At 41.0% G+C, this 27,629-nt stretch overlaps 1 protein-coding gene across 1 annotated transcript; it reads right to left on the bottom strand.

The window, feature by feature from the left end:
• Positions 1-1,919: 1,919 nt before the first annotated feature.
• LOC311138319 (immunoglobulin-like and fibronectin type III domain-containing protein 1) lies at positions 1,920-26,246 on the bottom strand (the record flags this gene model as incomplete). The annotated part of the gene is made up of 25 exons (XM_084173002.1): positions 1,920-1,924; positions 3,968-4,294; positions 4,465-4,761; positions 4,939-5,131; positions 5,269-5,351; positions 5,497-5,805; positions 6,008-6,136; positions 6,331-6,507; positions 9,918-10,220; positions 10,409-10,702; positions 10,810-10,951; positions 11,238-11,302; positions 12,055-12,196; positions 17,318-17,442; positions 18,265-18,406; positions 18,663-18,790; positions 19,766-19,907; positions 20,081-20,145; positions 20,692-20,833; positions 21,099-21,217; positions 24,866-25,186; positions 25,289-25,561; positions 25,705-25,867; positions 25,965-26,078; positions 26,193-26,246. The coding sequence occupies 25 exons, from the start codon at positions 26,244-26,246 to the stop codon at positions 1,920-1,922; spliced, it is 4,254 nt and encodes a 1,417-aa protein (XP_084029128.1).
• Between the last annotated feature and the right edge of the window lie 1,383 nt (positions 26,247-27,629).

Here is a 27,629-nt window from a genome sequence, read left to right as displayed (position 1 = left end):
ACTGAGCTAGGCTGAATCACCTGCATTTTGGAGCTGCCTTACTCAAGAAAGCAAAAAATAGACCATGTTTGTATGGGGCTTTATTAACTCAATTAATATTACTTTTTTTACATTGTTTGCAAACTGATATGTGACACGTATTCATGCCAAAAAAACATGCAAAACAGGCCAAGATAGATTTAGCCTAAACAATTGGGTCTCAAAACAGGTGCACCTGCCCTGAATGACGGGTTGCCACTGTTAATTTAGTGATCTCAGTTCATACATTACACACATTATTCTTACCTCCCTTCAGTAAAAGTTTGGTATGGTATAAGGAATACATAGACAAGCTTTCATGTTTAATTTAAGTGACGTTTATTGTGCTTATCAATGTTTTGGATGAGCGCTCTGTTTGTTTGTTTCTGTTCTGCTCTCTGCCTCTGTAGCTTCCGGGTGTGCTGGAGTAAGGACAGAGCTACGGCAATCGGGCTGGCTTTGTAGTGCCTGTTCCGAATTGCGCATTCATGTGAATGGGCGTATTGGAAGACACCATGTCAGTAGCGATGGGGTTATGTAAATGTATTATATTGTGCTATATTGTATTATGATAATCCGATTGCAAAGGTTCAATTCGCGCAGCTGGCAAGATTCTGGCGCATTGGCACAACATCTGTCTGGTAGTTAACCGACACTGGTGGGTGAATGGTGGTGGATGTGCATGTGACAATAAGCCTTACATTTATAGACCCCTTTCTGTGTTTACAAACATTGCCACACGAGGGCGATGCGCGCAAGTTGGTGGCAGAACACGGCAGAGTTCTCAGAACGCCAGCAAAAAAAAGCCTCCATTTACATGCTGCTTATGAGTGCATTTCACACTACTTTTGGATAATAATAGGATTTTAAGGCTCATATGAATGTCTTGCTTAATATAATGTTTGCGTCATCATTGCAAATCAACTGCATTATACTTAAAAAAACACTTCAACTTCAACCAGTAAAATATCTCTTTGGCTAGCTTTTTCTACAGCCTTTGTCAATGAGCGTTAGCATTCTAGTTAACAACTGCTGAATCCAAAATAGTTATTTTGCAAAGATCACAACCAAATATAATCTTAGTGACTGTTCAAGAAATAATCAAAACGTAATTAACAGAACCCAAAAAGTAATTTTGTTTAAAAGTAATAAAAACTTAAATCTAGGCTATGTTGATTGGGCGCAGATGGCGATAGCTTTCTTACTGCCTCCAAGATTTGCGCACGTCAGTGTGTCGTATACTGAAAAGGGGCCTAAAAGGCGGCAGGTAGCCTAGCAGTTAGGAGTGTTGGGCCAGTAAGCAAAAGGTCACTGGTTTGAATCCCCGAGCTGACTAGGTGAAGAAACTGTTGAGGTGCCCTTGAGCAAGGCAGTTTACCTTCATTTATCCTGTAAGTCACTCTGGGTAAGAGGATCTGCTAAATGACAAATGTAACTTACTTAAATATCATTTGATTCAAATATGAACACATTGATACATCTGTTTAGTGAAATGAAATACACAATTACACATATCACTCTTATTTACCAATATTATATGGAATCCCCATATTCATGCAATGAATAGGCTAAACTAATTTCCAAATGCAACATATGTCGCCTATGTAGATTTGTCTCTTCACTTTACTTATTTATATAGGTGCTTTCACAAAAGTTAGTGATATGTGTTTGTCTTGTCATGTGCATTTAATGCTTTGCAATATTTTAACAACTGGAATAAATAGAAGGACACATTGCATGTAAGCACATAGAAAACCAATAGTGTGTAACATTTTGACTAAAGAAAAGGGCCATATGGGCCTCCACACATGCAACACCTAGCCTATTTGAAGAATATATGATAAGTCAATACATAAGTTTCTGTTGCCAGCAGCTGCCAATCAATCATCTGGCTGAACTCTTCACTCTGGAAAACAAACCAATGGTACAGTATTAATATACTACTACACAGAACGTGAAAGTATCACACAGTATCACTACCATGATATACAGTGCCTTCGGAAAGTATTCAGACCCCTTGACTTATTCCACATTTTGTTGCGTTACAGCAGGGGTGCCCAGACTTTAATTACATAGGATCTACTTTTTCCACCCTCTTCCTAACGTGGTCTACACACAATACGAACAGATAATGACGAAGCGAAAACAGTTTTTTAGAAATTTTAGCAAAAATACCTTATTTACATAAGTGTTCAGACCCTTTGCTATGAGACTCGAAATTGAGCTCAGGTGCATCCTGTTTCCATTGATCATCCTTGAGATGTTTCTACAACTTTGATTGGAGTCCACCTGTGGTACATTCAATTAATTGGACATGATTTGGAAAGGCACACACCTGTCTATATAAGGTCCCACAGTTGACAGTGCATGTCAGAGCAAGAAGCCAATCCATGAGGTCGAAGGGATTGTCCGTAGAACTCCGAGACAGCATTGTGTCGAGGCACAGATCTGTGGAAGGGTACCAAAAAATTCTGCAGCATTGAAGGTCCCCAAGAATACAGTGGCCTCCATCATTCTTAAATGGAAGAAGTTTGGAACCACCAAGACTCTCCCTAGAGCTGACCGCCCGGCCAAACTGAGCAATCGCGGTAGAAGGGCCAGATGGTCACTCTGACAGAGCTCTAGAGTTCCTCTATGGAGATGGGAGAAACTTCCAGAAGGACAACCATCTCTGCAGCACTACACCAATCAGGCCTTTATGGTAGAGTGGCCAGACGGAAGCCACTCCTTAGTAAAAGGCACATGACAGCCCGCTTGGAGTTTGCCAAAAGGCACCTAAAGACTCTCAGAACATGAGAAACAAGATTCTCTGGCCTGAATGCCAAACGTCACGTCTGGAGGAAACCTGGCACCATCCCTACGGTGAAGCATGGTGGTGGCAGCATCAAGCTGTGGGGATGTTTCTCAGCGACAGGGACTGGGAGACTAGTCAGGATCGAAGCAAAGATGAATGTAGCAAAGTACAGAGAGATCCTTGAAGAAAACCTGCTCCAGATCACTCAGGACTGGGGCGACGGTTCACCTTCCAACACGACAACAACACTAATCACACAGCCAAGACAATGCAGGAGTGGCTTCGGGACAAGTCTCTGAATGTCCTTGAGTGAACCAGCCAGAGCCCGGACTTGAACCCGATCAAACATCTCTGGAGAGACCTGAAAATAGCTGTGCAGCGACGCTCCCCATCCAACCTGACAGAGCTTGAGAGGATCTGCAGAGAAGAATGGGAGAAACTCCCCAAATACAGGTGTGCCAAGCTTGTAGCGTCATACCCAAGAAGACTCGATGCTGTAATCACTGCCAAAGATGCTTCAACAAAGTACTGAGTAAAGGGTCTGAATACTTATTAAAAATGTGATCTTTCAGTTTTTTATTTGTAATACATTTGCAAACATTTCTAAAAACCTATTTTTGCTTTTTCATTATGTGGTATTGTGTGAAGATTGATGGGGGGGGGGGAATATTATAATCAATTTTAGAATAAGCCTGTAACGTAACAAAATGTGGAAAAAGTCTAGGGGTCTGAATACTTTCCGAAGGCACTGTAGAACTGAGGTACTTAGATCAAAGACCCCCTCAAAGGTCAAGATATGTTACTTCATTATGTCCAAAATTCACTAAACAATCAAAATGAAAACAAGCATTAAAAAAACAACTTTGTCTATGAGCCAATTAATTCACAATATAGTTACAAAGACCCTCCACCTCAGCTCAGCTGGTAGAGCACGGCGCTTGTAACGCCAAGGTAGTGGGTTCGATCCCCGGGACCACCCATACACAAAAAATGTATGCACGCATGACTGTAAGTCGCTTTGGATAAAAGCGTCTGCTAAATTGCATATTATATTATTATATATTATATACCTCAGACCTGCTGTTTAAAAATAATTACAGATTGTTCCTGTAATGAAAAAATGCATTTTATTATGATGTGACTGTGAGATGCTACCTCTGACTGTGAGCTTGGTGGAACACGCTGCCCTGCCCAAGGGACTGTCTGCCATGACACTGTACTCGCCACTGTCTTTGGGTCCGATCTTCAATATGAGCAATGTGCAGACCCCACACACGTTGGTGATAAGGTAGTTGGTGTTGGTGTTGAGGCTGACATTGTTGTGGTACCATGTGATATGAGGTTTTGGATCCCCTCTTACAGCACAGCTCATGTAACACTCGTAGCCTGGTGGAGCGGTGCGGATTTTCAATGGGAGTAAAAACGATGGTGGACACTGGAGGTCCAAGCCCTTTATGTCTGGCATGTCCAGTATGAACTTATCTGAGTTACAGGAGAAAAGAGAGAAAGATTAGCTCGCAACTAATAATGTTTTGTATACAGGCAACATTTCAAACGTTCAGTATTCTCTGTGATGTGTTCTGTGCAAAAATGTTTACGGTTCAATGATCTTTCATTCAACAAATGTGAGGCTAATTGCTGTCGCCACAAACCTTTTCTCCTTGTGGTTCCCCATGTAGGGGACACAGCAGGCTCTGAGAGGCCCATGTCATTCTTAGCAAACACCCTGAAGTTATACTCTCTGCCGGGTAGAATGTTGATAACTGTGAACTTATGGTTGAAGAGGCGGTCAGCGACCATCCTCCAGGTGCGCTTGACAGAGTCACGTTTGGACACAATGTAGTGCAGCCTGTCATCCTTCTTCTCATCTGGGGAGGGAGTCCAGGTCACAGTCACTGTTCCAGGAACATTCTGTTCCAACTCCACTGGGCCGGGAGGCTTGGGATCATCTGGAACCAGGTCAGAAAGACATGGTCATCTGATTGAAAGCCGAACTTACCTCCAGTAACTGCATTAATACTGGCATTAAACACTTCACTTACGATTCTATTTCTCATCTACCGATGCCATAAAATTATTGTTGAAATTATTTTAAAAAACTCATAGGCATAGTGATTAACATTTACCTGTGACTCTGATCTCGACACTAAAGGTCTCCTGACCGACCATGTTCTTGACAATGATGGTAAAGATGCCCGTATCAGAGCGCTCTGATGTGGGGATCAGAAGCTGTGAACCTCTGTCAGAGTTGGTGATGGTGACACGTTTGGACACAGGGACACTGTCCTTCAACCAATAGATATCTGGCAAAGGAGAGGCCTGTGGACAATGTGAAACCATGTAAACACAGAAAACTTGGTGACACAAGCAGGATACTGCAGTAGTCAATACAATGAAAGTTTTCATCTTTTTACAGTCTATTTTGTTGGCCGAAAGCTGCATTTGCGTCACTTTACCTCAAAGTTGATGTTGAAACGTATAGTATTCCCCTTTCTCACAACCATGAAGCTCTTTGTTTTTCCTGTAAATCGTGGCCTCACTTGCAGGGTAAAGAAAATTCAAGTATCGGTCAGATTACATTTTTTATTGATTATCAAATTACATTTCAGGGATACAATCGATGCATATACGATATTCACTGTTGAACATCACACTAGTGATTTAAATTAGTTGCTATTCCTTACCAGGAGGAGGCATGGCAATGATGTAATTATCAAAGCCTTGGGGCTCGCCCTCGCCTCCATCATTTGTAGCGATCACTCTCACCCAGTACATTCCCATTGCCTTCAGGCCAATCACATTGAAGGAGGTGGGAATGATCGGGTTGATGTTACAGCGAGCCCACTCTGGGCTCTCATTTGGTCTGATCTCTACAAAGTAGCCTTTGGCCTCATCCTCCACCCCTTCCACCTCTTTTGGCTTAGTCCAAGCCAGAGAAAACGTGACGTAACTGGAGTCTGTTAGCTTTAGGTCTATGACCTTACCAGGGGGTTCTGGAATTACAGCAACGTGATACAGTAGTTATTATTTGAGTTGACATGGTATATTGGTGGGATATAAACATACGTTGGAACCAGCCTGATCGTTGCGTTCACTATTCTATTCAGGGTGAACTCATGATCAGGCTGGTTCCGCCAGGCTATCGGTGGAACTAATAGTTCAAAAACATAAATGGTTTTGATGACCATGACTTACTCTTGGGATCTCTGGCAATGACTATAACAGAGGGAGGACTGGGCTCGCCGACACCAGAGATGTTCATAGCTGACACTCGAAATTCATAAGCTGCTCCCTCAATAACATCTTTCACTGCAAAAGTTGTGTCTGAGAGAAAATAAAAACAGTTCAGAGGATCATTATGCCAGAGCATACTTACAAAGTTTTGCACTTAAAACTAAAGTGTGATGAGTCTCGGTCGCAAGGTAATTTTTTTTTTAAAGAAAGGTTCTTGTTGTACACTTTGAGGTAAATGAACACATTTGCAGATATATTTCATTGTGCCTATGAGGAGGCCACACCTTTGATAGGCCCGTCTAGGTTCACAGGGCTCCAAAAGTTGCTTCCCTTCTTGCGTCTCTCAACGTTGTAACCCCAAATTTCAGTTCCTCCAGTGTTGACGGGGGGAGACCAAGCCAGGTTGATGCAGTCCTTGAAGGCACTGACTACTTTGGGTGCAGAAGGGGGTCCTGGGTAACCTGAGAGAACAACTTGTTATTCTACTGTCCATTGCCATGCATATAGTGCCAAATCTAATCACAGTGGAGAATTCTTCCTAGAAATGACACTTGAATTTTCATTAGGAACACCTGCTCTTTCCATGACATAGACTGACCAGGTGAATCCAGGTGAAAACTATGATCCTTTATTGATGTCACTTGTTAAATCTACTTCAGTCAGTGTAGATGAAGGGAATGAGATAGGTTAAAGAAGGATTTGTAAGCCTTGACACAATTGACACATGGATTGTGTCAGAGGGTGAATGGGCAAGACAAAAGATTGAAGTGCCTTTGAACGGGGTATGGTATCGAGATGGCGGCGATGGAGAAGGGCAACATCTTATGAGTTCCAACCCAACTTTGCTATTTAGTGACTTTTATCGTGTTTCTCTATTTAATTTATTTTATTAACAGAAAGTTCATACTATTATCACGTGACCACCAAGCACTTCTGGACATCAGATCGACAGTTACTAACTTTGATTTTGACTTCAAATACGACTTCAACGCGGGAGACGAGGTGGAGTCCTGGTGAAATTGAGGCGAAGAGTAAACCGAACGGTGCTCCCTTCCGTCCTATTGGCAAATGTCCAGCCACTCGAGAATAAGATGGATGGGCTTCGTTCAAGAGTTTCCTATCATGGAGACTTGAAAACCTGCAATATTATACTGAAACGTGGCTGGAAGATGACGATATGTACGTAGTACTCGGTGGATTCCCCACGCAGCGGCAGGATTGGACGGCGGCTTCGGGGAAAATGAAAGGAGGCGGTGTGTGTATTTTCATAAATAACAACTGGTGTGCTGCTTCAAGTGTGAAGGAAATCTCAAACTGTTGCTCACCTGATATAGAATACCTCATGGTAAGCTGCAGAACCTTTTATCTACCAAGAGAATTCTCGTCCGTAATTATCACGGCTGTCTACATTCCTTCACAGGCTAACACCACTCTGACACTCAACAAACTGTATGGGGCAATAGACAAACAAGAAACCGCTCACCCAGAGGCACAATTTCTGGTGGATGGAGACTTTAACGCGGGGAGATGTAAAACCGCCCTACCTCACTTCTACCAATACATCTCCTGCGCCACTAGGGGTGATAAAACTCTAGACCACTTTTATTCTACCCATAGAAACTCATATAAGGTCCTCCCTTCGGCAAATCTGACCATGACTCAATTTTCCTGCTTCCTGTTTACAAACAAAAGCTCAAACAGGAAGTACCAGTGATGCACTCAATACGGAAGTGGTCGGACGAAGCAGACGCAAGGTTACAAGACGGTTTTGCTAGTACAGACTGGGATATATTCTGGGATTCATCCGATACCATTAAAGAGTTTATCACAACAGTCCCCACAGTGACTATAAGAACATATCCCAACCAAAAACCATGGATTACAGGCAACATCCGTGCTGGGTAGAGTTACCACTTACAATGAACGGGACACAGACTTGCACACAGACAAGAAATCCCTCTACGACCTCCGATGAGACATCAAACATGCAAAAGGACAATAAAGGAGTAAGGTGGAATCCCATTACACTAGCTACAATACTTGTTGTATGTGGCAGGGCTTGCAGACGATAATGGATTGCAAACGGAAACCCAGCCATGACCTGCCCAGCGATGTAGAACTCACGAATGAGTTAAAATGCCTTTTATGCTCGCTTCGAGGAATGTAATATTTTGCCTTGTGTGAAAGCCTTTTTCCGAATAACTGTGCGATTTCGCTCTATAGATTTTTTTTTGCAGCAATTAGACCTGGATTACACAACTTTCTCTGATATTGATCACCAATATTTACATTTCCCAACAGACATAATCGCAGATGGATGGATATAAATTCCTAGACATAATGAAATGATAGCACATGCAGTATCCCAAAATGGTGTCAGTTTATCACAGGACCACAGCATATGTAATAGGGTTTCTTTGTGCGTTTTGCATCTCCAACAGAGATGTGACATTTCTGGGTACAATACATGCATTCTGGCAGGAGTGTAGTAAGTCCTATGATTATCTTTAATTGCAGTAGTTTATGTCTTAGGTTGTAGGAGCAGGTATGAACATTTTCAAATATCTGTGACCAATGGTTCTCCTCAATTTCTTCCTAAAGATCTGATTCACATTTGTTCCTTTTAGGTTCTGAACCATCAGGTAGGGTTTCAATCAAACCTTGATATAACTTGGCAATCAACTTCTTTGGCGTAGCAGCTTCTTTCAGTATTTTTGTCTATGCTAGATTCCTTAAGTTCATCCAGATTCTGTTGAAGCGATTGAATATGATTTCTGAGTTGTAAGAACTTTGGATAATCGGCCTTGGATAATCCAAATCTTTCTTGTAATAGATTGAATGACAGTAGAGATCCGTCATAGTACACATGTTCAAAATTAATTATGCCACTTTGGAACCAGGACTTAAATGTGTTGTCATTAAACACTGGAGGTAAGGTGAGGTTATTCCAAATAGGGGTGCCTGGTGATATAGTTTTTTTCCCTATTTTATGAATTTATGTACATTTTCCCAAACACAAATGGAATTGAGAATCATTGGATTGTCTGTTTTTTCTTAAATGCCTTGGACCCGAAGTAGTAAATATATTTTAGATGATAAGGTATAATATTTATGGCTTTGATACTCCTCCATGCACAAGGATAGTCTGCTGTCCATTTGTTTAAGTGAACACAGTTGTGCAGCCCAGTAATACGTCTTCATATGAGGTAGTCCCAGACCTCCAGCTTTATAGGGGAAGTGGAAAACAGTGAGGTCTTTCCATTCCAAATAAAGTTGGAAAGCAGGCCATTTATTTTAGTTGGATGGAATTGAAACTGGTAGGGCCTGGAATAAATACATCAAAGTTGGTAATATATTCATTTTGATTATGTTGACCCTACCTAACACAGATATAGGGAGAGATCTCCATCTGTGAACATCAGATTCAAATCATATCTATTAAAGGAGAGTAATTGAGTTTATAGGCCTCCTTCAGATTGCATGGCATCAGTACACACAGGTATTTCATATGTGTCTTTGTCCATTTCCACTTAAATTTACCTTCTAAGCTTGAGAAAGCATGATTCACAATTCACTTTGAATCCTGATACAGCATTATATGTGTCCAACAATAGTAAAATAATTGACAGAAAATGTTCTGGTTCAGATAAATAAAGTAAAATGTAACCTGCATACAATGATATCACATTTTGATCTCCACCAATCTCTGTGCCCTGGATTGAGCCATGAGTTGTAATTATTGATGCTAAGGGTTCTGTGGCTAAAGAAAATAAATAACTACTGTAGACCAAGGGCATCCCTGTCTCTCTTGATAACTTAAATGATTGAGAGATCTGTCCTAAAAAATATATGGATTGTTAACAATACTTACACAATATGCCAGCCTGGATGTCCTCTGTCTCCAACATATCACTGACTCCCTCCTCATTCTTGGCTCTGATGTGGTAACAGTATCTTTTCCCTGGCTTTACATCCGTATCCCTGTATTTAAGGGGGTCATTTGGAAGCTCCCCTACATTTGTCCATGTTTTGCTTCCCCCCACTTGCTGGCGCTCCAAAATGTAGCGTGTGACTGGACAGCCACCATCATCCTTTGGGGGTTTCCATTTGAATTCAATGGCGGTTAGAGAACTTTCCACAATTTCCACAGGTCTTTGTGGCGGACTGGGTTTGTCTGTTGGGAGAAACTATGAAAATGAAAACGTGGCCTAACAACAGAATGAGATGTTAGTGATATTCCACAAAACACTTCAACAAAAAGTATGTGATCATTATCTTTGAGGCATTTTGTTACATCTTTCCGCATCGGACTTGCCAGAGACTTGCCAGGAATCTAATTTCATATCCTGCTTCCTAACTCACCAAGAACAATCAGTCTGGATGTGGCTTCCAATGTACCATAGTCATTTTTTATTTTTATTTTGACCTCTCCACAGTTCTTCCTTTGACAATCGGTAAGACACAAGCCAGCTTTTATGTCAGTCTGTTCTATCTTGACATTGAGGCCTTCCAGGAGTTCCTCATCCTCCTTGATCCATGTGATCTTCATTGGGTCACCACCCGAAAAGGCCAATTTCCACTCAGCCGTTTCACCTGCTCTCACAATGACCGGCTTAGAGAATTCTCTCAGGGAATCCACGTTGAATGTTGGTGGGTCTTAAATATGAAAGAAAATAAAGTGCTCTAATCAAAGGAACAACAGCCTTACTGAAGCTTTTCATAACCCTGGATGTAATCCACATAATGTAACTGTCCATTCTTACTCTGCACAATGAGTGAACCCTCTGATATACGACCATCCACCTCAAAGCAATAGACTCCTGCATCGTCTTTTTTACAGTTATCAATGACCAGCTTGTGACAGGCTCCTTCTTTGATGATTTTCACCCTGTCATCAGGAAGTACCTGATTACAGAAAGAGAATAGATTCAATCTAATAGGGGAAAATAGAATCTTGTTTCTCAATCAGCTATAACAGAATATTTGCTAATGGGTACTTTTTCACTTTGATGACTGTAAAAGGTTTTATTGATCCCATCATGAGGTGGAGGATTTCCTAGTCCAACATTAATACACCTGATTCAATTAATTAACTAATCATCAAGCTATTGTTCTGAATCAAGTATCATCGGGCTGGAGCAAAAGCCTTCACAGCCCGTGGGTCTCCTGGATTGAAGAATACTGCACTCACCTGAAATCCGTCTTTATACCATACCCCCTCACAGTTTGGACTGCTCAGTTTGCAGGACAGCTCTGCTGGTTCACAGATTTTAACTTGGACATCAGCCACTCCCAAAATGAATTGAACAGCTGGATCTATAAATAAGTAAAGACAGCCAAAATTGTGACGCACAAATACTGTGTGTGTATATATATTCACTGCCTTTAGTTTGGACTTCCTAACAAGCATCTCGGGCTGGTGTTTACAGAACAACTGTCTGCTGATTTAGGATGTAAGGGCCTTCTCAGAGAAGGCTAGTTAGACACTTTCTCTGCTTCTGTGCTGGAGGTGTCTCCCTGTTGTAACTTCTATTAGACCAGATGGATTTATGATGGGCTATATCTGCTCTTCTCTGTTGTTCACCTGGAAATTCCTTTTACAGTTAGACAGTGCACAAACGGATGTTTTTTAAATGTTGTACAACATTATCATAATGACTATGGATGAGAAAGTTATAGAATATATATTTACTGTGTCTTATAAATGACAGAACAACAATATTTTACTTCATATGTTACATACCAAGTTAGGTGATGAATTGTTATCCATAACAGCAATTGTCACAGGGTTGGCGTGGGGGTGGGGGGGGGGATAAAGTAGAATGAACACAGATGTATAACAGGTGAATAAACATATTTGTCTATGACAGTTTTAACATTTTATCGGACAGAAACATAACAGCGTCATAAAACAGACATAACAAATGTCATAAGAGGTCATGACAAGGCAGTGTCATTTTCCACCTATTGGAAACAGACAGGTTGATATAACAGTCTATGTCACTTACGCTGAACAGTGAGCGTAGCCTCTGATATACGACCATCCACCTCAAAGCGATAGACTCCTGCGTGATCTTTTCGACAGCAATCAATGACCAGCTTGTGACAGGCTCCATCTGTGATGATTTTCACACTGTCATCAGGAGTTATCTGATCACAGAAAGAGAGATTGAAATAGCAGACTGAAAAGAGAATCTTGTTTGTCATTCATCTGTCATACAATCTTTCGTAATGGTTACTTTTCACTTCCATGACTGAATTACACTGAAGAAAAATATAAAACGCAACAATTTCAAAGATTTTAATGAGTTACAGTTCATATAACGAAAATCTGTCAACTGAAATAAATAAAGGTGAAGGTTGACGACATCCGATCCTCGTTTGTTAAGTCTATTGACACTGCTGGTCCTGCTCACACTGCCCTACCCTATGCTTTGACTTCTTTCTCCCCTCTCTCTCCAGATAAAATCTTGCGACTTGTGACTGCAGGCCGCCCAACAACCTGCCCGCTTGACCCCATCCCCTCCTCTCTTCTCCAGACCATCTCCGGTGACCTTCTCCCCTACCTCACCTCGCTGATCAAATCATCCTTGACCGCTGGCTATGTCCCTTCCGTCTTCAAGAGAGCGAGAGTTGCACCCCTTCTCAAAAAAACAACACTCGATCCCACTGATGTCAACAACTACAGACCAGTATCCCTTCTTTCTTTTCTTTCCAAAACTTTTGAGCGTGCCGTCTTTAGCCAACTCTTGCTATCTCTCTCAGAATAACCTTCTTGATCCAAACCAGTCAGGTTTCAGGACTGGTCATTCAACTGAGACTGCTCTTCTCTGTGTCACGGAGGCTCTCCGCACTGCTAAAGCTAACTCTCTCTCCTCTGCTCTTGTCCTTCTAGACCTGTCTGCTACCTTTGATACTGTGAACCATCAGATCCTCCTCTCCACCCTCTCCGAGCTGGGCATCTCCGGCGCGGCTCACTCCTGGATTGCGTCCTACCTGACCGGTCGCTCCTACCAAGTGGCGTGGCGAGAAGCTGTCTCCGCACCACGTGCTCTCACCACTGGTGTCCCCCAGGGCTCAGTTCTAGGCCCTCTCCTATTCTCTCTATACACCAAGTCACTTGGCTCTGTCATATCCTCACATGGCCTCTCCTATCATTGCTACGCTGACGATACACAACTAATCTTCTCCTTTCCCCCTTCTGATAACCAGGTGGCGAATCGCATCTCTGCATGTCTGGCAGACATATCAGTATGGATGACGGATCACCACCTCAAGCTGAACCTTGGCAAGACGGAGCTGCTCTTCCTCCCGGGGAAGGACCCCCCCCCCCCCCCCCCCCTTAAATTTTTTTTAATAAAAAAATATAAAAAATATAAAAAATATAAAAAAGTGGTTAACCAACTGGCTATAGGATGAATGCACCAATTTGTAAGTCGCTCTGGATAAGAGCATCTGCTAAATGACGTAAATGTAAATGAATGTTGTCTCACTCCTCTTCAATGGCTGTGCTAAATTGCTGGATATTGTCGGGAACTGAAACATTCTGTCATACACGTCGATCCAGAGCATCCCAAACATTCTCAATGGGTGACATGTCTGGTGAGTATGCAGGCCATGGAAGAACTGGGACACTTTCAGTTTCCAGGAATTGTGTACAGATCCTTGCGACATGGGGCCGTGCATTATCATGCTGAAACATGAGCTGATGGCGACGGATGAATGGCACAACAATGGGCCTCAGGATCTCGTCATGGTATCTCTGTGCATTCAAATTGCCACTGATAAAATGCAATTGTATCCGTTGTCTGTAGCTTATGCCTGCCCATACAATAACCCCACTGCCACCATGGGGCACTCTGTTCAAAATGTTGACATCAGCAAACTGTCATCTGCCCGGTACATTTGAAACCGAGATTCATCAGTGAAGAGCACACTTCTCCAGCATGACAGTGGCCATCGAATGTTAGCATTTGCCCACTGAAGATGGGTACGACGCCAAACTGCAGTCAGCGCAAGACCCTGGTGAGGATGACGAGCACGCAGATGAGCTTCCCTGAGACGATTTCTGACAGTTTGTGCAGGAATTCTTCGGTTGTGCAAACCTGTTGACCGGGTGGCCGGTCTCAGATGATCCCGCAGTTGAAGAAGCCGGATGTGGAGGTCCTGGGCTGGCGTGGTTAAATGTGGTCTGCGATTGTGAGGCCGGTTGGACGTAAACCAAATTCTCTAAAATGACATTGGAGGCGGCTTATGGTAGAAAAATTAACATTCAATTCTCTGGCAATGGCTCTGGTGGACATTCCTGCAGTCAGAATGCCAATTGCACGCTCCCTCAAAACTTGAGACATCTGTGGCATTGTGTTGTGTGACAAAACGACACATTTTAGAGTGGCCTTTTATTTTCCCCAGCACAAGGTGCACCTGTGTAATGATCATGCTGTTTAATCTGCTTCTTGATATTCTACACCTGTCAGGTGGATGGATTATATTGGCAAAGGAGAAATGCTCACTAACAGGGATGTAAACAAATTTGTGTGCACAACATTTGGGAAATAAGCTCTTTGTACACATGGAACATTCCTGTGATCTTTTATTTCATCTCATGAAACATGGAACCAACACTTTACATGTTGTGTTTCTATATTTGTTCAGTGTAGTTGTGTTTATCCTATCATGATTTCACTTAAACTCATTGAATGTTGATCACCCCGCCATCTGGCAAAAAGCATTGTCTATATGTTTTTGCACTATAGCCTATTTTATTGCCTTACCTCCATAACTTGCTAAATTTGCACACTGTATATTATATGTATTTCTGTTGTATTTTTGACTTTGTTTTGTTTTACCCCATATGAAACTCTGGGTTGTTGTTTTTATCGCACTGCTTTGCTTTATCTTGTCCAGGTCGCAGTTGTAAATGAGAACTTGTTCTCAGCTGGTTTACCTGGTTAAATAAAGGTGAAATAAATAAATAAATAAATAAATATACAGTGACTTCGGAAAGTATTCAGAACCCTTTACTTTTTCCATATTTTGTTACGTTACAGCCTTATTAAAAAATTGATTAAATAAATAAAAAACCCAGCAATCTACACACAATACCCCATAATGACAAAGCATAAACCTGTTTTTAGAAATTGTTGCAACTTTATAAAATATAAAAAACAAATACCTTATTTACATAAGCATTCAGACCCTTTGCTATGAGTCTCGAAATTGAGCTCAGGTGCATGCTGTTTCCATTGATCATCCTTGAGATCTTTCTACAACTTGATTGGAGTCCACCTGTGGTAAATTCAATTGATTGGACATGATTTGGAAAGGCACACACCAGCCTATATAATGTCCCACAGTTGACAGTGCATGTCAGAGCAAAAACCAAGCCATGAGGTCGAAGGAATTGTCCGTAGAGCTCAGAGACAGAATTGTGTCAAGGCAAAGTTCTGGGGAATGGTACAAAACAATTCTGCAGCATTGAAAGTCCCCAAGAACACAGTGGCCTCCATCATTCTTAAATTGAAGAAGTTTGGAACCACCAAGACTCTTCCTAGAGCTGGCCGCCCTACTAAACTGAGCAATCGGGGGTGAAGGGCCTTGGTCAAGGAGGTGACCAAGAACCCGATGGTCACTCTGACAGAGGTATAGACTTCCTCTGTGCAGATGGGAGAACCTTCCAGAAGGACAACCATCTCTGCAGCACTCTACCAATCAGACCTTTATGGTAGAGTGGCCAGACGGAAGCCACTCCTCAGTAAAAGGCACATGACAGCCAGCTTGGAGTTTGCCAAAAGGCACCTAAAAACTCTTAGACCATGAGAAACAAGATTCTCTGGCCTGATGAAACCAAGATTGAAATATTTGGCCGCAATGCCAAGCGTCACGTCTGGAGGAAACCTGGCACCATCCCTATGGTGAAGCATGGTGGTGGCAGCATCATGCTGTGTGGATGTTTTTCAGCGGCAGGGACTGGGAGACTAGTCAGGATTGTGGCAAAGATGAACGGAGCAAAGTACAGAGAGATCCTTGATGAAAACCTGCTCCGGAGCACTCAGGACCTCAGACTGGGCCGAAGGTTCACCTTCCAACAGGACAACGACCCTAAGCACACAGCCAAGACAACACAGGAGTGGCTTCGGGACAAGTCTCTGAATGTCCTTGAGTGCCCCAGCCAGAGCATGGACTTGAACATCTCTGGAGAGACCTGAAAATAGCTGTGCAGCAACACTCCCCATTCAACCTGACAGAGCTTGAGAGGAGAGAGAAATGGGAGAAACACCCCAAATACAGGTGTACCAAGCTTGTATCATCATACCCAAGAAGATTTGAGGCTGTAATCGCTGCCAAAGGTGCTTTAACAAAGTACAGAGTAAAGGGTCTGAATACTTATGTAAATGTGATATCAGTTTTTTTTATTTTTAATAAATTAGCAAAACATTTAAATTAGATTGATGAGGGGAAAAAAAATCATTTAATCAATTTTAGAATAAGGCTGTAACGTAACAAAATGTGGAAAAAGTCAAGGGTTCTGAATACTTTACGAAGGCAATGTACGCTTAAAGAGAAACTGTCACGAAAAAACTAATTTTCCGGTTGAAAACGTGTGGCATCGGTAGTAGTCATATACATCATTTATAGTCCCGAAATCCACTAACAACCTTAAAACTGATAAGTCAGTATTTTCTTAAAGTCTGAGATTGTGAGTACCTGCATAATCTGCTTTACTTGTTATATTTGAAGCTTGGGTTTTGATTTTATGTAATGCCCACTAAGACGGTGTTTGTTCGTTAATTCTCTCTAGGAGCGCACACCGGACACTCCTGCTGAAGGGTAGTGTTCGGATCTCACAACATCATTCAAGCACCAAAGCTAATTGGCTAAAGTTAGCTAGCTTGCTTCCACACATAACTGAGAGAACACAGCAATTTAATTTAGCTTTTTTGCCAATGTTTACTGAAACCTGTCATAACAACCGGGTGTAGGGTAGGCCGTTTTGGACTCTCAAACCAGTGTTAATATTGGAGTAGATTGCCAGAGTGAATTTACAAACTCACCCCCCGACACATGCAAGAAACACCCACATCAAACTACACCTCCAAGACACAAATCTAGTCTTTTAAGCATTTGTTAATGAGGAGGAGGAAAACTGATGCAAAATCAGCCACTACAGTCCCTCTTTAATCCATAGTTCTTCAATCCTGGTGTGGGGCAAAAGCCTGGACCAAGGATGAAGAACACTGTATTTGTTTGATTGAAGAATACTGTACTGACCTGTTTTCCTTCTTTATACCAGACCCCCTCAATGTTCGGACAGTTCACTTCGCAGAGCAGCTCTGCTTTTGTGTCAAGCTTAACGTCGACATCAGACAGACCAATACTGAATTGAGCACCTGGATCTAAAAATAAATTTTAAAATAAAACAGAAACCATCATAGTTTAGTATAATCTCAAAGTTGGTAATGCATTACAACATTGCTTATAATCTTAGCCGTAAATTGTCATACAGATGTAGGATCTTAATTTGAGCCAGTTTGCTACAGCAGGAAAATATTCCTGCAGCAACAGGAAATGTCACTAAGTCTGTGGATTACAATTAATGGAATTGTTTTGTAGGGTTTGATACATTTTTTTCTAGTGTGACATTTTAAAGTGGAAATTACAAACTTTAGAAGCCTTTTTAAACCTCCGAATGCAATACAAATTCGCTATTCTCAGCAACAAAAGTGACCAAATTAAGATCCTACATCTGTATGCACAAGCCATACGCCATAGCAATTAAACAAAAATACACAAGGTTACATATGACTACTGACAAGACAATAATGGGGACCATAGATTGTTTAGGAAGTTCACAGAATGGTGGTTTCACATGTTATACCACATTGTCATTTCTCATAATGAATATAGATCAGCAAGTTATTAAATATATAATTACTGTGTCTTATAAATGACAGAGAACAGCAACAACTTAATGTTACATACCAAGTGAGGTGATGAATTGTTATCCATGTTCATAACAGCAATTGGCAGAGTTGGCAGGAGAGAAAATAAAGTGGGATGAACAGAGATGTACAACAGGTGAATCATGTATGATGTATCCTTCTTTAATAGGCCAACTTTCATGTATCTTAAAGTGCTCTAATCACGGGAACTTCAGCCTTAGAGAAGCATTTCCTAATCCTGGATGTAATCCACATAATTTAACTGTCCATTCTTACCCTGCACAGTGAGTGATCCCTCTGATTTATGACCATCCACCTCAAAGCAATAGACTCCTGCATCGTCTTTTTTACAGTTATCAATGACCAGCTTGTGACAGGCTCCTTCTTTGATGATTTTCACCCTGTCATCAGGAAGTATCTGATTACAGAAAGAGAGAACACATTCAATCCAATAGGAGAAAATATAACCCAGTTGGTCATGTAGCTGTCATATAATCGTTGCAAATGGTTACTTTTCACTTTATATTATTTATCTTCATCATCAAGATATTGTTTAGTTGAATCACATGTGTTGGTATTGGGCTGTAGCAAAAGCCTGCACACCCTGTGGGTCTCCTGGACCAAGGTTGAAGAACACAGACTGTATTTTGGGGATTTAAGAATACTGCACTCACCTCTTTCCCGTCTTTATACCAGACCCCCTCAACATTCGGACTGCTTAGTGTCAAGGACAGCTCTGCTGTTTCGTCAAATTTAACTTCGATATCAGAGAGTCCGCATCCAACAAACTGAGCACCTGGATCTAAAATTAAGTAAAGACAACAGAAATCGTAATAGTTTAGTATAATCTCAAAGCAGGTAATGCATCACAAATCTCTGCTGTAAATTGCAAACGTGTATGTTCTTACTCAATTGAACAAGATACAACGTTAAAGGGATAGTTCTCCCAAAAATTACAAAATGACATGTTGGTTTTTACCCTGTAAGCCGTCTGTGGACCAGGGCAGACACCAACCATGCTTTGGTTTTCTTTACCTGGTCACTGTCTCCAAACGTTTTTGCATTTTTGTCCAAAAACCAACGCAAGTCAATACAGTATCTCCAATTAAGCATGTTTTGTGTTCCATGTCCAAATCATCTCAAAGTAACTTTATTGAGCTAAACAATCAATCTGAAGCTGATTTGGACATGACATGCAAAACATTCCAATACATAAATGCTAAAAAGTTAGCATTTGGAAACAGTGGCCAGGTCAACAAAACCAAAGCATGGAGTGCCTTCTTTCCTTGTCCATAGACTGACAGGGTGTGCAATCCCTTACAAAATTACCAATGACTAAATTATAACTGGAACTATAGATTGATTAGAAGGATGTTCCATGTTGTACCACATTGTCACAATGAATATAGATGAACAAGTTATTAAATAAACATTGACTGTGTTATAAATTACAGGACATCTTTTTACTTAAATGTTACATACCAAGTTAGGGGATGCATTGTGATCGATGTCCATAACAACAATTGTCACCGGGTTGGCAATGGGGAAAAATGTGGAATGAACACAAATGTATAACAGTTGACTATGTATCATCATATAATTGTCATGTATCATCATATAATTGTCATGTATCATCATATCATTTTCATGTATAATCATATCATTTTCATGTATCATCAGATCATTTTCATGTATCATAAAGTGCTTTAATCAAGGAAACGATAGTTTTACAGAAGCATGTCATACCACTGGGTGTAATCCACATACTGTAACTGACCTTGAACAATGAGCTTTGCCTCTGATTTTTGACCATCCACCTCAAAGCGATAGACTGCCCCATCATCTTTTCGACAGCAATCAATAACCAGCTTGTGACAGGCTCCTTCTTTGATGATCCTCATCCGGCCCGTAGTTGTTACCTGATCACAGAAAGAGAGAATGGATTAAATACAATAGGGGTCAGCAAATGTAATCTTGTTGGTCTTTCAATTGTCATAGATTATTTGTTAATGGGTACTTTTTACTTTGATGACTTCAATAGTTGTTTATCCCATCACACTATACTGTGGTATAGAAAAAATACTGTACTCACTTGTTTGCCGTCTTTATACCAGACTCCCTCAATGTTTGCACTTCTTAGTGTCAAGGATAGCTCTGCTGTTTCGTCGAGATTAACTTCAACATCAGAGAGTCCACATCCAACAAATTGAGCACCTGAATCTATAAATAAGTAAAGACAACAGAAATTGTAATAGTTTAGTATAATCTCCAAATGGGTAATGCATCACTACTTTCCTTATAATCTTAGCTGTAAATTGGTATATGCAAATATATATGGTCTTATGCAATGAAACAAGATAAACAAGGTTTAGTATGACTAATGACAAGATAATGATGGGAAAATATAATTTTCACATGTTGACAAGTTAAATATATATTTACTGTGACTTATAAATTACAGAATAACAAAACTTTTTCCTTCAATGTTACATAGGCCTACCATTATAATGAATTGTTATTGGGTTGGCAAAAAAGTATTATCACGTGTACAACAGGTGAATAAAAATATTTATATAATGATGTTTAATAATTTTATATAGGACACATTCCTTGTATCTTAAAGTGCTCTAATCAAGGGAACAATAGCCTTACAGAATAATGTCCTAATCTTGGATGTAATCCACTGTAACCGTCCATTCTTACCTGAAACAGTGAGCTTTGCCTCCGATTTATGACCATCCACCTCAAATGAATAGACTCCTGCATCGTCTTTTTTACAGCTGTCGATGACCAGCTTGTGACAGGCTCCATCTTTGATGATTTTCACCCCATCCTCGTCAGTTAGCTGATGACAGAAATAGAGAATGGATTCAATCCATTAGGGGACTGAAAATAGCATCTTGATTTTCATTCAACTGTCAAAGCATATTTTGCTAATGGGTATTATTTCCAGTTATTTAACTATGACAATAAACAAATCATCAAGCTGTTGTTTAGTTTAATCAAATGTGTTAGTGTTGGTCTGGAGCAAAAGCCTGCACACCATGTGGGTCTCCTGGAACAAGGTTGAAGAACGCTATGTTTGTGTGATTGAAGAATACTGCACTCACTGGTTTCCCATCTTTAAGCCAGACTCCCTCACAGTTCTCATGGCTCAGTTTGCAGGACAGTTCTGCTGTTTCCCAGAGGCTGCCGTTAGTATCAGTCAGTCCACTAAGGAATTGAACACCTGGATGTAACATTAGGTAATGACATCATACAGTAGTCCAGGATAATCTCGGCAGGTAATGCATCACATCTTTCCTCATTGTCTCATCTGTGAATTGACATTTTCATAAATACACTATATATACACACAGACGTATGTGGACACCCCTTCAAATTAGTGGATTCGGCTATTTCAGCCACACCCGTTGTTGACAGGTCTATAAAATCGAGCACACAGCCATGCAATCTCCATAGACAAACATTGGCAGTAGAATGGCCCGTACTGAAGAGCTCAGTGACTTTCAACTTGGCACCCTCATAGGATTCCACATTTCCAACAAGTCAGTTCGTCAAATTTGTGCCCTGCTAGAGCTGCCCCGGTCAACTGTAAGTGCTGTTATTGTGAAGTGGAAACGTCTAGGAGCAACAACGGCTCAGCCAACAAGTGGTAGGCCATACAAGCTCACAAAGCGGGACCGTTGAGTGCTGAAGCGCGTAGCCCCTAAAAATTGTCTGTCCTTGTTTGCAACACTTACTACCGAGACGATTCTGTGCTTCCAACTTTGTGGCAACAGTTTGGGGAAGGCCCTTTCCTGTTTCAGCATGACAATGCCCGCGCGCACAAAGCAAGGTCCATACAGAAATGGTTTGTCGAGATCGGTGTGGAAGAACTTGACTGGCCTGCAAAGAACCCTGACCTCAACCCCATCGAACACCTTTCGGATGAATTGGAACGCCGAGCCAGGCCTAATCGCCCAACATCAGTGCCCGACCTCACTAATGCTCGTGGCTGAATGGAACCAAGTCCCCGCAGCAATCTTCCAACATCTAGTGGAAAGCCTTCCCAGAAGAGTGGAGGCTGTTATAGCAGCAAAAGGGGGGACCATCTCCATATTAATGCCCATGGTTTTGGAATGAGATGTTTGACAAGCAGGTGTCCACATACTTTTGGTCAGGTAGTGTATATATTCAATAGAAATTTAACAAAATAAGCAAGGTTAAATATGACCATTGAAAAGATAATGATGTGAACTAGACATGTAGATTGGTTAGGCAGTGCACATACTGGCGGTTTTGGTTGTACCACATTGACATCAATAATATAGACAAACAAGTTATTGAGTTATGTTTACTGTGTCTTATAAATGAATATGACATGAACTGATATAGCCAGAAGAAGAAGAATGCAAATGACAAACATGCAAAGAAACAACTCCCAATGGGCACAGACTTCAGTTCAACGTCAAGTTTTGATTTACATTTGGTTGAGTTGTCAACTAATGTGAATTAAATATGAAATCAACAAAACATTTCATCATGTCATTGGATTTAGGTTAAAAGTTTATTGAAAAAAAGACAAAATGCCCTTACGTTGATTACTTTTTGCAAATCCAATCAGTTTTCCACATTGATACAATGTCATCACATAGATATTTTGGGGGTTGAAATGACATGGAAACAATGTGGATTCAACCAGTTTTTGCCCAGTGGGTTGAGACAAACATGGATGCAAGGACACACTGAAAGCATACCAGCTTACCTATTATTTATAGTGCAGGAAGTCTCTTAATATATTGTTTGATACAAGAGAATCAAGGTACCAAAATTAAGTTAGTAAAAATACCCTTTTCTTGTATACTTAAAAACAAAAGCAGTACACTTTTCCCTAAGTGTTTCAAATGTACCCCAAATATATAGTTTTTGTAGTAAAAATTAAATTAAATGGTCCACTTATTGTGAAACTTTGCGTACTTCATGTCTTACTCGTTCTACAATACTTTACTGTCAATGTATTTTAGTTCACATTAATTCACTGAATAATATAGAACTTGGAATAAACTATGGTCCAAGTTTACTTTTTGAGAGTGTTTTGTTAGTATCATAAAAGTGTGTGAAAGAGGCTAGTATAAATACAGTGCCTTCAGAAAGTATTCACACCCCTTGACTTTTTCAACATTTTGTTGTTACAGCCTGAATTTAAAATGGATTATATTGAAATGTTTTGTCACTGGCCTAAAACATAATTCCACTTTGACATTATTGTTTATACCCCATAATGTCAAAGTGGAATTATGTTTTATTTAATTTTTACAAATTAATTAAAAATTAAAGCTGAAACGTCTTGAGTCAGTAAGTAATAAACCCCTTTGTTATGGCAAGCCTGGGCGGCAGGTAGCCTAGCGGGTAGGAGCGTTGGGCCAGTAATCAAAAGGTTTCTGGATCAAATCCCAGAGTTGACAAGGTAAAAATCGGTTGTTCTGCCCCTGAGCAAGGCAGTTAATCCACTGTTCCGTGGATGTCAATTAAGGCAGCCCTCCACACCTCTCTGATTCAGAGGTGTTGGGTTATATGTGGAAGATGCTTTCAGTTGTACAACTAACTAGGTATCCCCCCTTTCCTAAATAAGTTCAGGAGTAAAACTGTGCATAATAAGTTGCATGCACTCACTGTGTGCAATAATAGTGTTTAACATGAGTTTTGAATGACTACCTCATCTTTGTACCCCGCACATACAATTATGTGTAAGGTCCCTCAAGGATTTCACCATTAAGCCAATAGTTACTTTATAACATTTATAGAGTTTAGTGGCTGTGATAGGGGAAAACTGAGCATGGATCAACAACATTATAGCTACTCCACAATACTAACCTAATTGACAGAGTGAAAAGAAGGAAGTCTGTAGAGAATACAAATATTCCTAAACATGCATCCTGTTTGCAACAAGGCACTAAATTAATACTACAAAACATGTGGCAAAGCAATTCACTTTTTGTCCTGGATACAAAGTGTTATGTTTGGGGCAAATCCAATACAACACATTGTTGAGTACCACACTCCATATTTTCAAGCATAGTGGTGGCTGCATCATGTTATGGGTATGCTTGTAATTGTTAAGAACAGGGGAGTTTTTCAGGATAAAAAATTGAAATAAGTACTCACATAGGCTCTATTTATGGCATTTCTATCTGCAAGTTTCAACAACGTTTGGCAACTGAATGTGGCGCCTGGATATGATGAGAGTGTGTCAACCCACCAGTACTTATCAGCTAACTGGTATATGTCTCTCTCTAGTGCTATCTAGGAAGTACTGCAAGTGCTGGTCTGTTAACGAAGCCTGCTGATGAAGTCTACACACCAAAAAAAGGCTTTGCTTATGAATCGAAAGGCCAAAGTCAATCTTCAATAAACGGTACCACAACAAAGAATTGACAAAAATATTTAATTCAAGGTAAACTTATTTGTCAAGTACTAATTAAGCTACCATATAAAAATGACTGTAAATTAAAGTCAGGGTTTAAAATCCAACAAGCTCCCTACTTTTTGATGCGATTCCCTCAGGCAGAATCGGTCAGTCTGGTATTTCGACTCCTTTTCCAAGTTGATTATCATAACCAATGCTCATATCATTAATCTTACCTCCTTATATATTTTGGCAGCAACTCAAAAGTTGACAAGCGTCATCAAGTCAGTCTGCTTACAACATTTACAATAGCAGCAACACAACAAGAGCAACAAAACACTAACCGCCAGCACAATGTCCATAAATGTAGGCAAATCATGATGATAAACAATAAAAGTAATCATGCCAACATTAGGTAGCCTAATGCACTGGGATAGAATAAGAATTTACCTTTTCCCCCATGTCCATCTCCATCCCCCTCTCCGGCACCGGCTCCGGCTCCGGCTCCGGCTCCTGCTGCATTCGCAGCGTCCTTCTCTGCTTGGGCCCGTCTGGCTGCATCCGCAGCGTCCTTCTCTGCTTGGGCCCGTCTGGCTGCATCCGCAGCATCCTTCTCTGCTTGGGCCCGTCTGGCTGCATCCGCAGCATCCTTCTCTGCTTGGGCCCGTCTGGCTGCATCCGCAGCATCCTTCTCCTTCTGCAGCATAGCCGATTGCTCTGCGGCGATCTTAGCCAGGTCCTCTCCTCCACCACCAGCCGTGGTGGTTTTGCGGGCCGTCTTTTTCCCACGCATGTTTGGGTCATTATCGGCTGAGTTAACACGGACATGGAAAGAGGGGTTTAAGTTCAAGTATAAGGCTTCATGTTTGTGTTAGTTTTTGCTTATAAAATATTGTATCACAGTTGTCCCACCTTCCACAATAAGCCAAGCGTTGCAGGAGGCAATGCCAGCCATGGCAGTGTAGACTCCCTTGTCGACTTGGGCACAATCTTTCACCTTTAAGCTGTGAATGAGGTGGTCTTCTGACACAATGATGTCAAACTTGTCCCCTTGTTCGAGAGGGATGTTCTTTCCAATCCACACAATCTTTGGGAAGGGTTGGGACAAGACACACTCAAACACGGCATCCTCTCTCTCCTTAGCCTTCACCTCCTGAATCTTGACAACAAACTCCACTGGTATAACTATAGAGGGAAAGACAGTACAATATTGGTGAGAAACATTTCTCTCAAACATTCCTCAAGAATTATCAAATTAGAATATATATATACTTTATTACAGTTGGTAAATAGGTAATACAGAAAGGTAAAAGAAGACGCATTCTTACTCTTAAAGTCAGTTGAGAAACAATTGGCATCCTCAACGTCCACCTGGTACAACCCAGCGTCGTCTGGCATCAGGTCGTTGATGCTAAAGATGTACTTCCTGCCTATTTTGTTTAGGTTGTGCTTCCCGGTGCCGTCGTCAGAATAGGGAAGCATGACCCCGTCCTTTTGGGCAGAAAAGTCAAACACATCATGCACTTCATAACATGTTTGTTCATCAATTAGCTTATCACTGTCTTCCATGGTGGGGGGGAGGACCCACCTTGAATAGGAAAATCTGACTGTTGGGATTCTTCAGTTCCATGTCCAGTTCAAACTGTGCTGAGCCATCTGTTTTCACCTCAATGTGTTTCAGATTTTCAAGTTTTTCAACAACCTATCAAATTGAAGGAGAGGAGATCAGGAGAGGCTAAAGCTGGAGAGGGTCAATTATTACCCACAAGGTATAGTCATCTGTACACTGATTGCCTTATTGCATCATCGCTGATACCTTTGCCTGCTCCTCCTCTCTCTCTTTCTTCTTTAGGTTCAGCTGCTTCAGCATCCAGCGGAAGTCAGTGATTCCATACTCCATACAGACCTTCTCGTAGTCCTTCTTAGGTGAGCTCAGCAACACCTCCCAGAACTTTGGATCAATCTCTCCCTCCTTCTTCTTTAGTTGTGGTTTAGTTCGTACAACACTTAATGGGAATAGGAAGAGTTAAAACTCTGGGGAAACTAGTGGTTGGCCAACCTTATCTATTTGTCACAACACTATTCTTGATATATCTGTCTGAAGTATAGTCAACAAAAATGTTCTGGAAATCAATTAATGGTTTCCAAAAATGGACATGTATGTTCCCAAAACGGGACATTAAATAATTGTTTCAAATATTTGCATTTGAACAGTCATTTACTTCCTCTTAAGCATTTTTCTGAAATCCTCTGGTGCCGCTCTTTTTGGTCCTAGAAGAGATTAAGAATTAAAATAACTAGCTGGATAAATATTTGTTCTTGAATCTTCATGAACTAAGGAATTGGGTAATATTACGATATACAATCATCTTCACACCTGTTGTCGCTTTCTTCTTGAATCCAACTGAAAATAGAAAACAATATAATTTTTCTCATGAGTACTGGTAATAGCAAATTTGTTTTAGCAAGTGAACACTGCCATTTCAATTAAGCATCCTAATGACCTAAATCAATTAATTTCTCACCCTCAATAACATTCAAGGTGGCAGTGCAAACTGCTCTTCCATATTCATTGGCAGCAAAACATTTGTAGGTGTCAGCTTGTTCCGCTGTTACATTGGGCATCTGATGAAATGACAACATTGCAGTGAGATTTAACCCTACACTCGATCGATACCACACCAGACATAGGCGTAGTGATTTTAGAGAAAAATGTAATAGCATGGCTTTCTCCTGCATTGGCATACTTGCACTATCACTTGTTTTTCCAGTGAAACAATTATTAGATAATGACAATTTAAAGGGTTGAAATTGGTTGTGCGTGCCATTAGCTTGCTGCTCCTACTTACCTCAAGAAAGTATTCATCCATAATCTCATCATATCTACTGATATACTTCACTGGATCCTCCAGCGGGCCTTTGTTCCTGGCCCAAGTGATGTTTGGTGTAGGCACTCCGCTTACCTTACTTTTGAAAAAGGCTAATTTACCTGAAAGCATAGATATGTATAATGCATTATAAATGAAAGTCACCTAATGTTAGTGTGCCCCCCTGCCCAGAAATCAAGCTCGTGCACGTCAGTTTATTCAATAAAAGGGACCCTACCCTCTTGGATCGTCAAAGCGATGGGCTTGCGGGTGAAGTCGGGGGTGGTCATGCCCTCCGGTATTTCCTCCACATACTGCGTGATCATAACTCCAGGGACTCTGGATCTTCTTTTAATAGCCACTGTTGAAGTCCGAAAACAAATACT

The sequence above is a fragment of the Coregonus lavaretus genome (assembly GCF_964263955.1).
Source record: "Coregonus lavaretus genome assembly, chromosome: 12".
Classification (NCBI taxonomy): domain Eukaryota; kingdom Metazoa; phylum Chordata; class Actinopteri; order Salmoniformes; family Salmonidae; genus Coregonus; species Coregonus lavaretus.
This window is presented reverse-complemented; position numbering and strand designations above follow the sequence as displayed.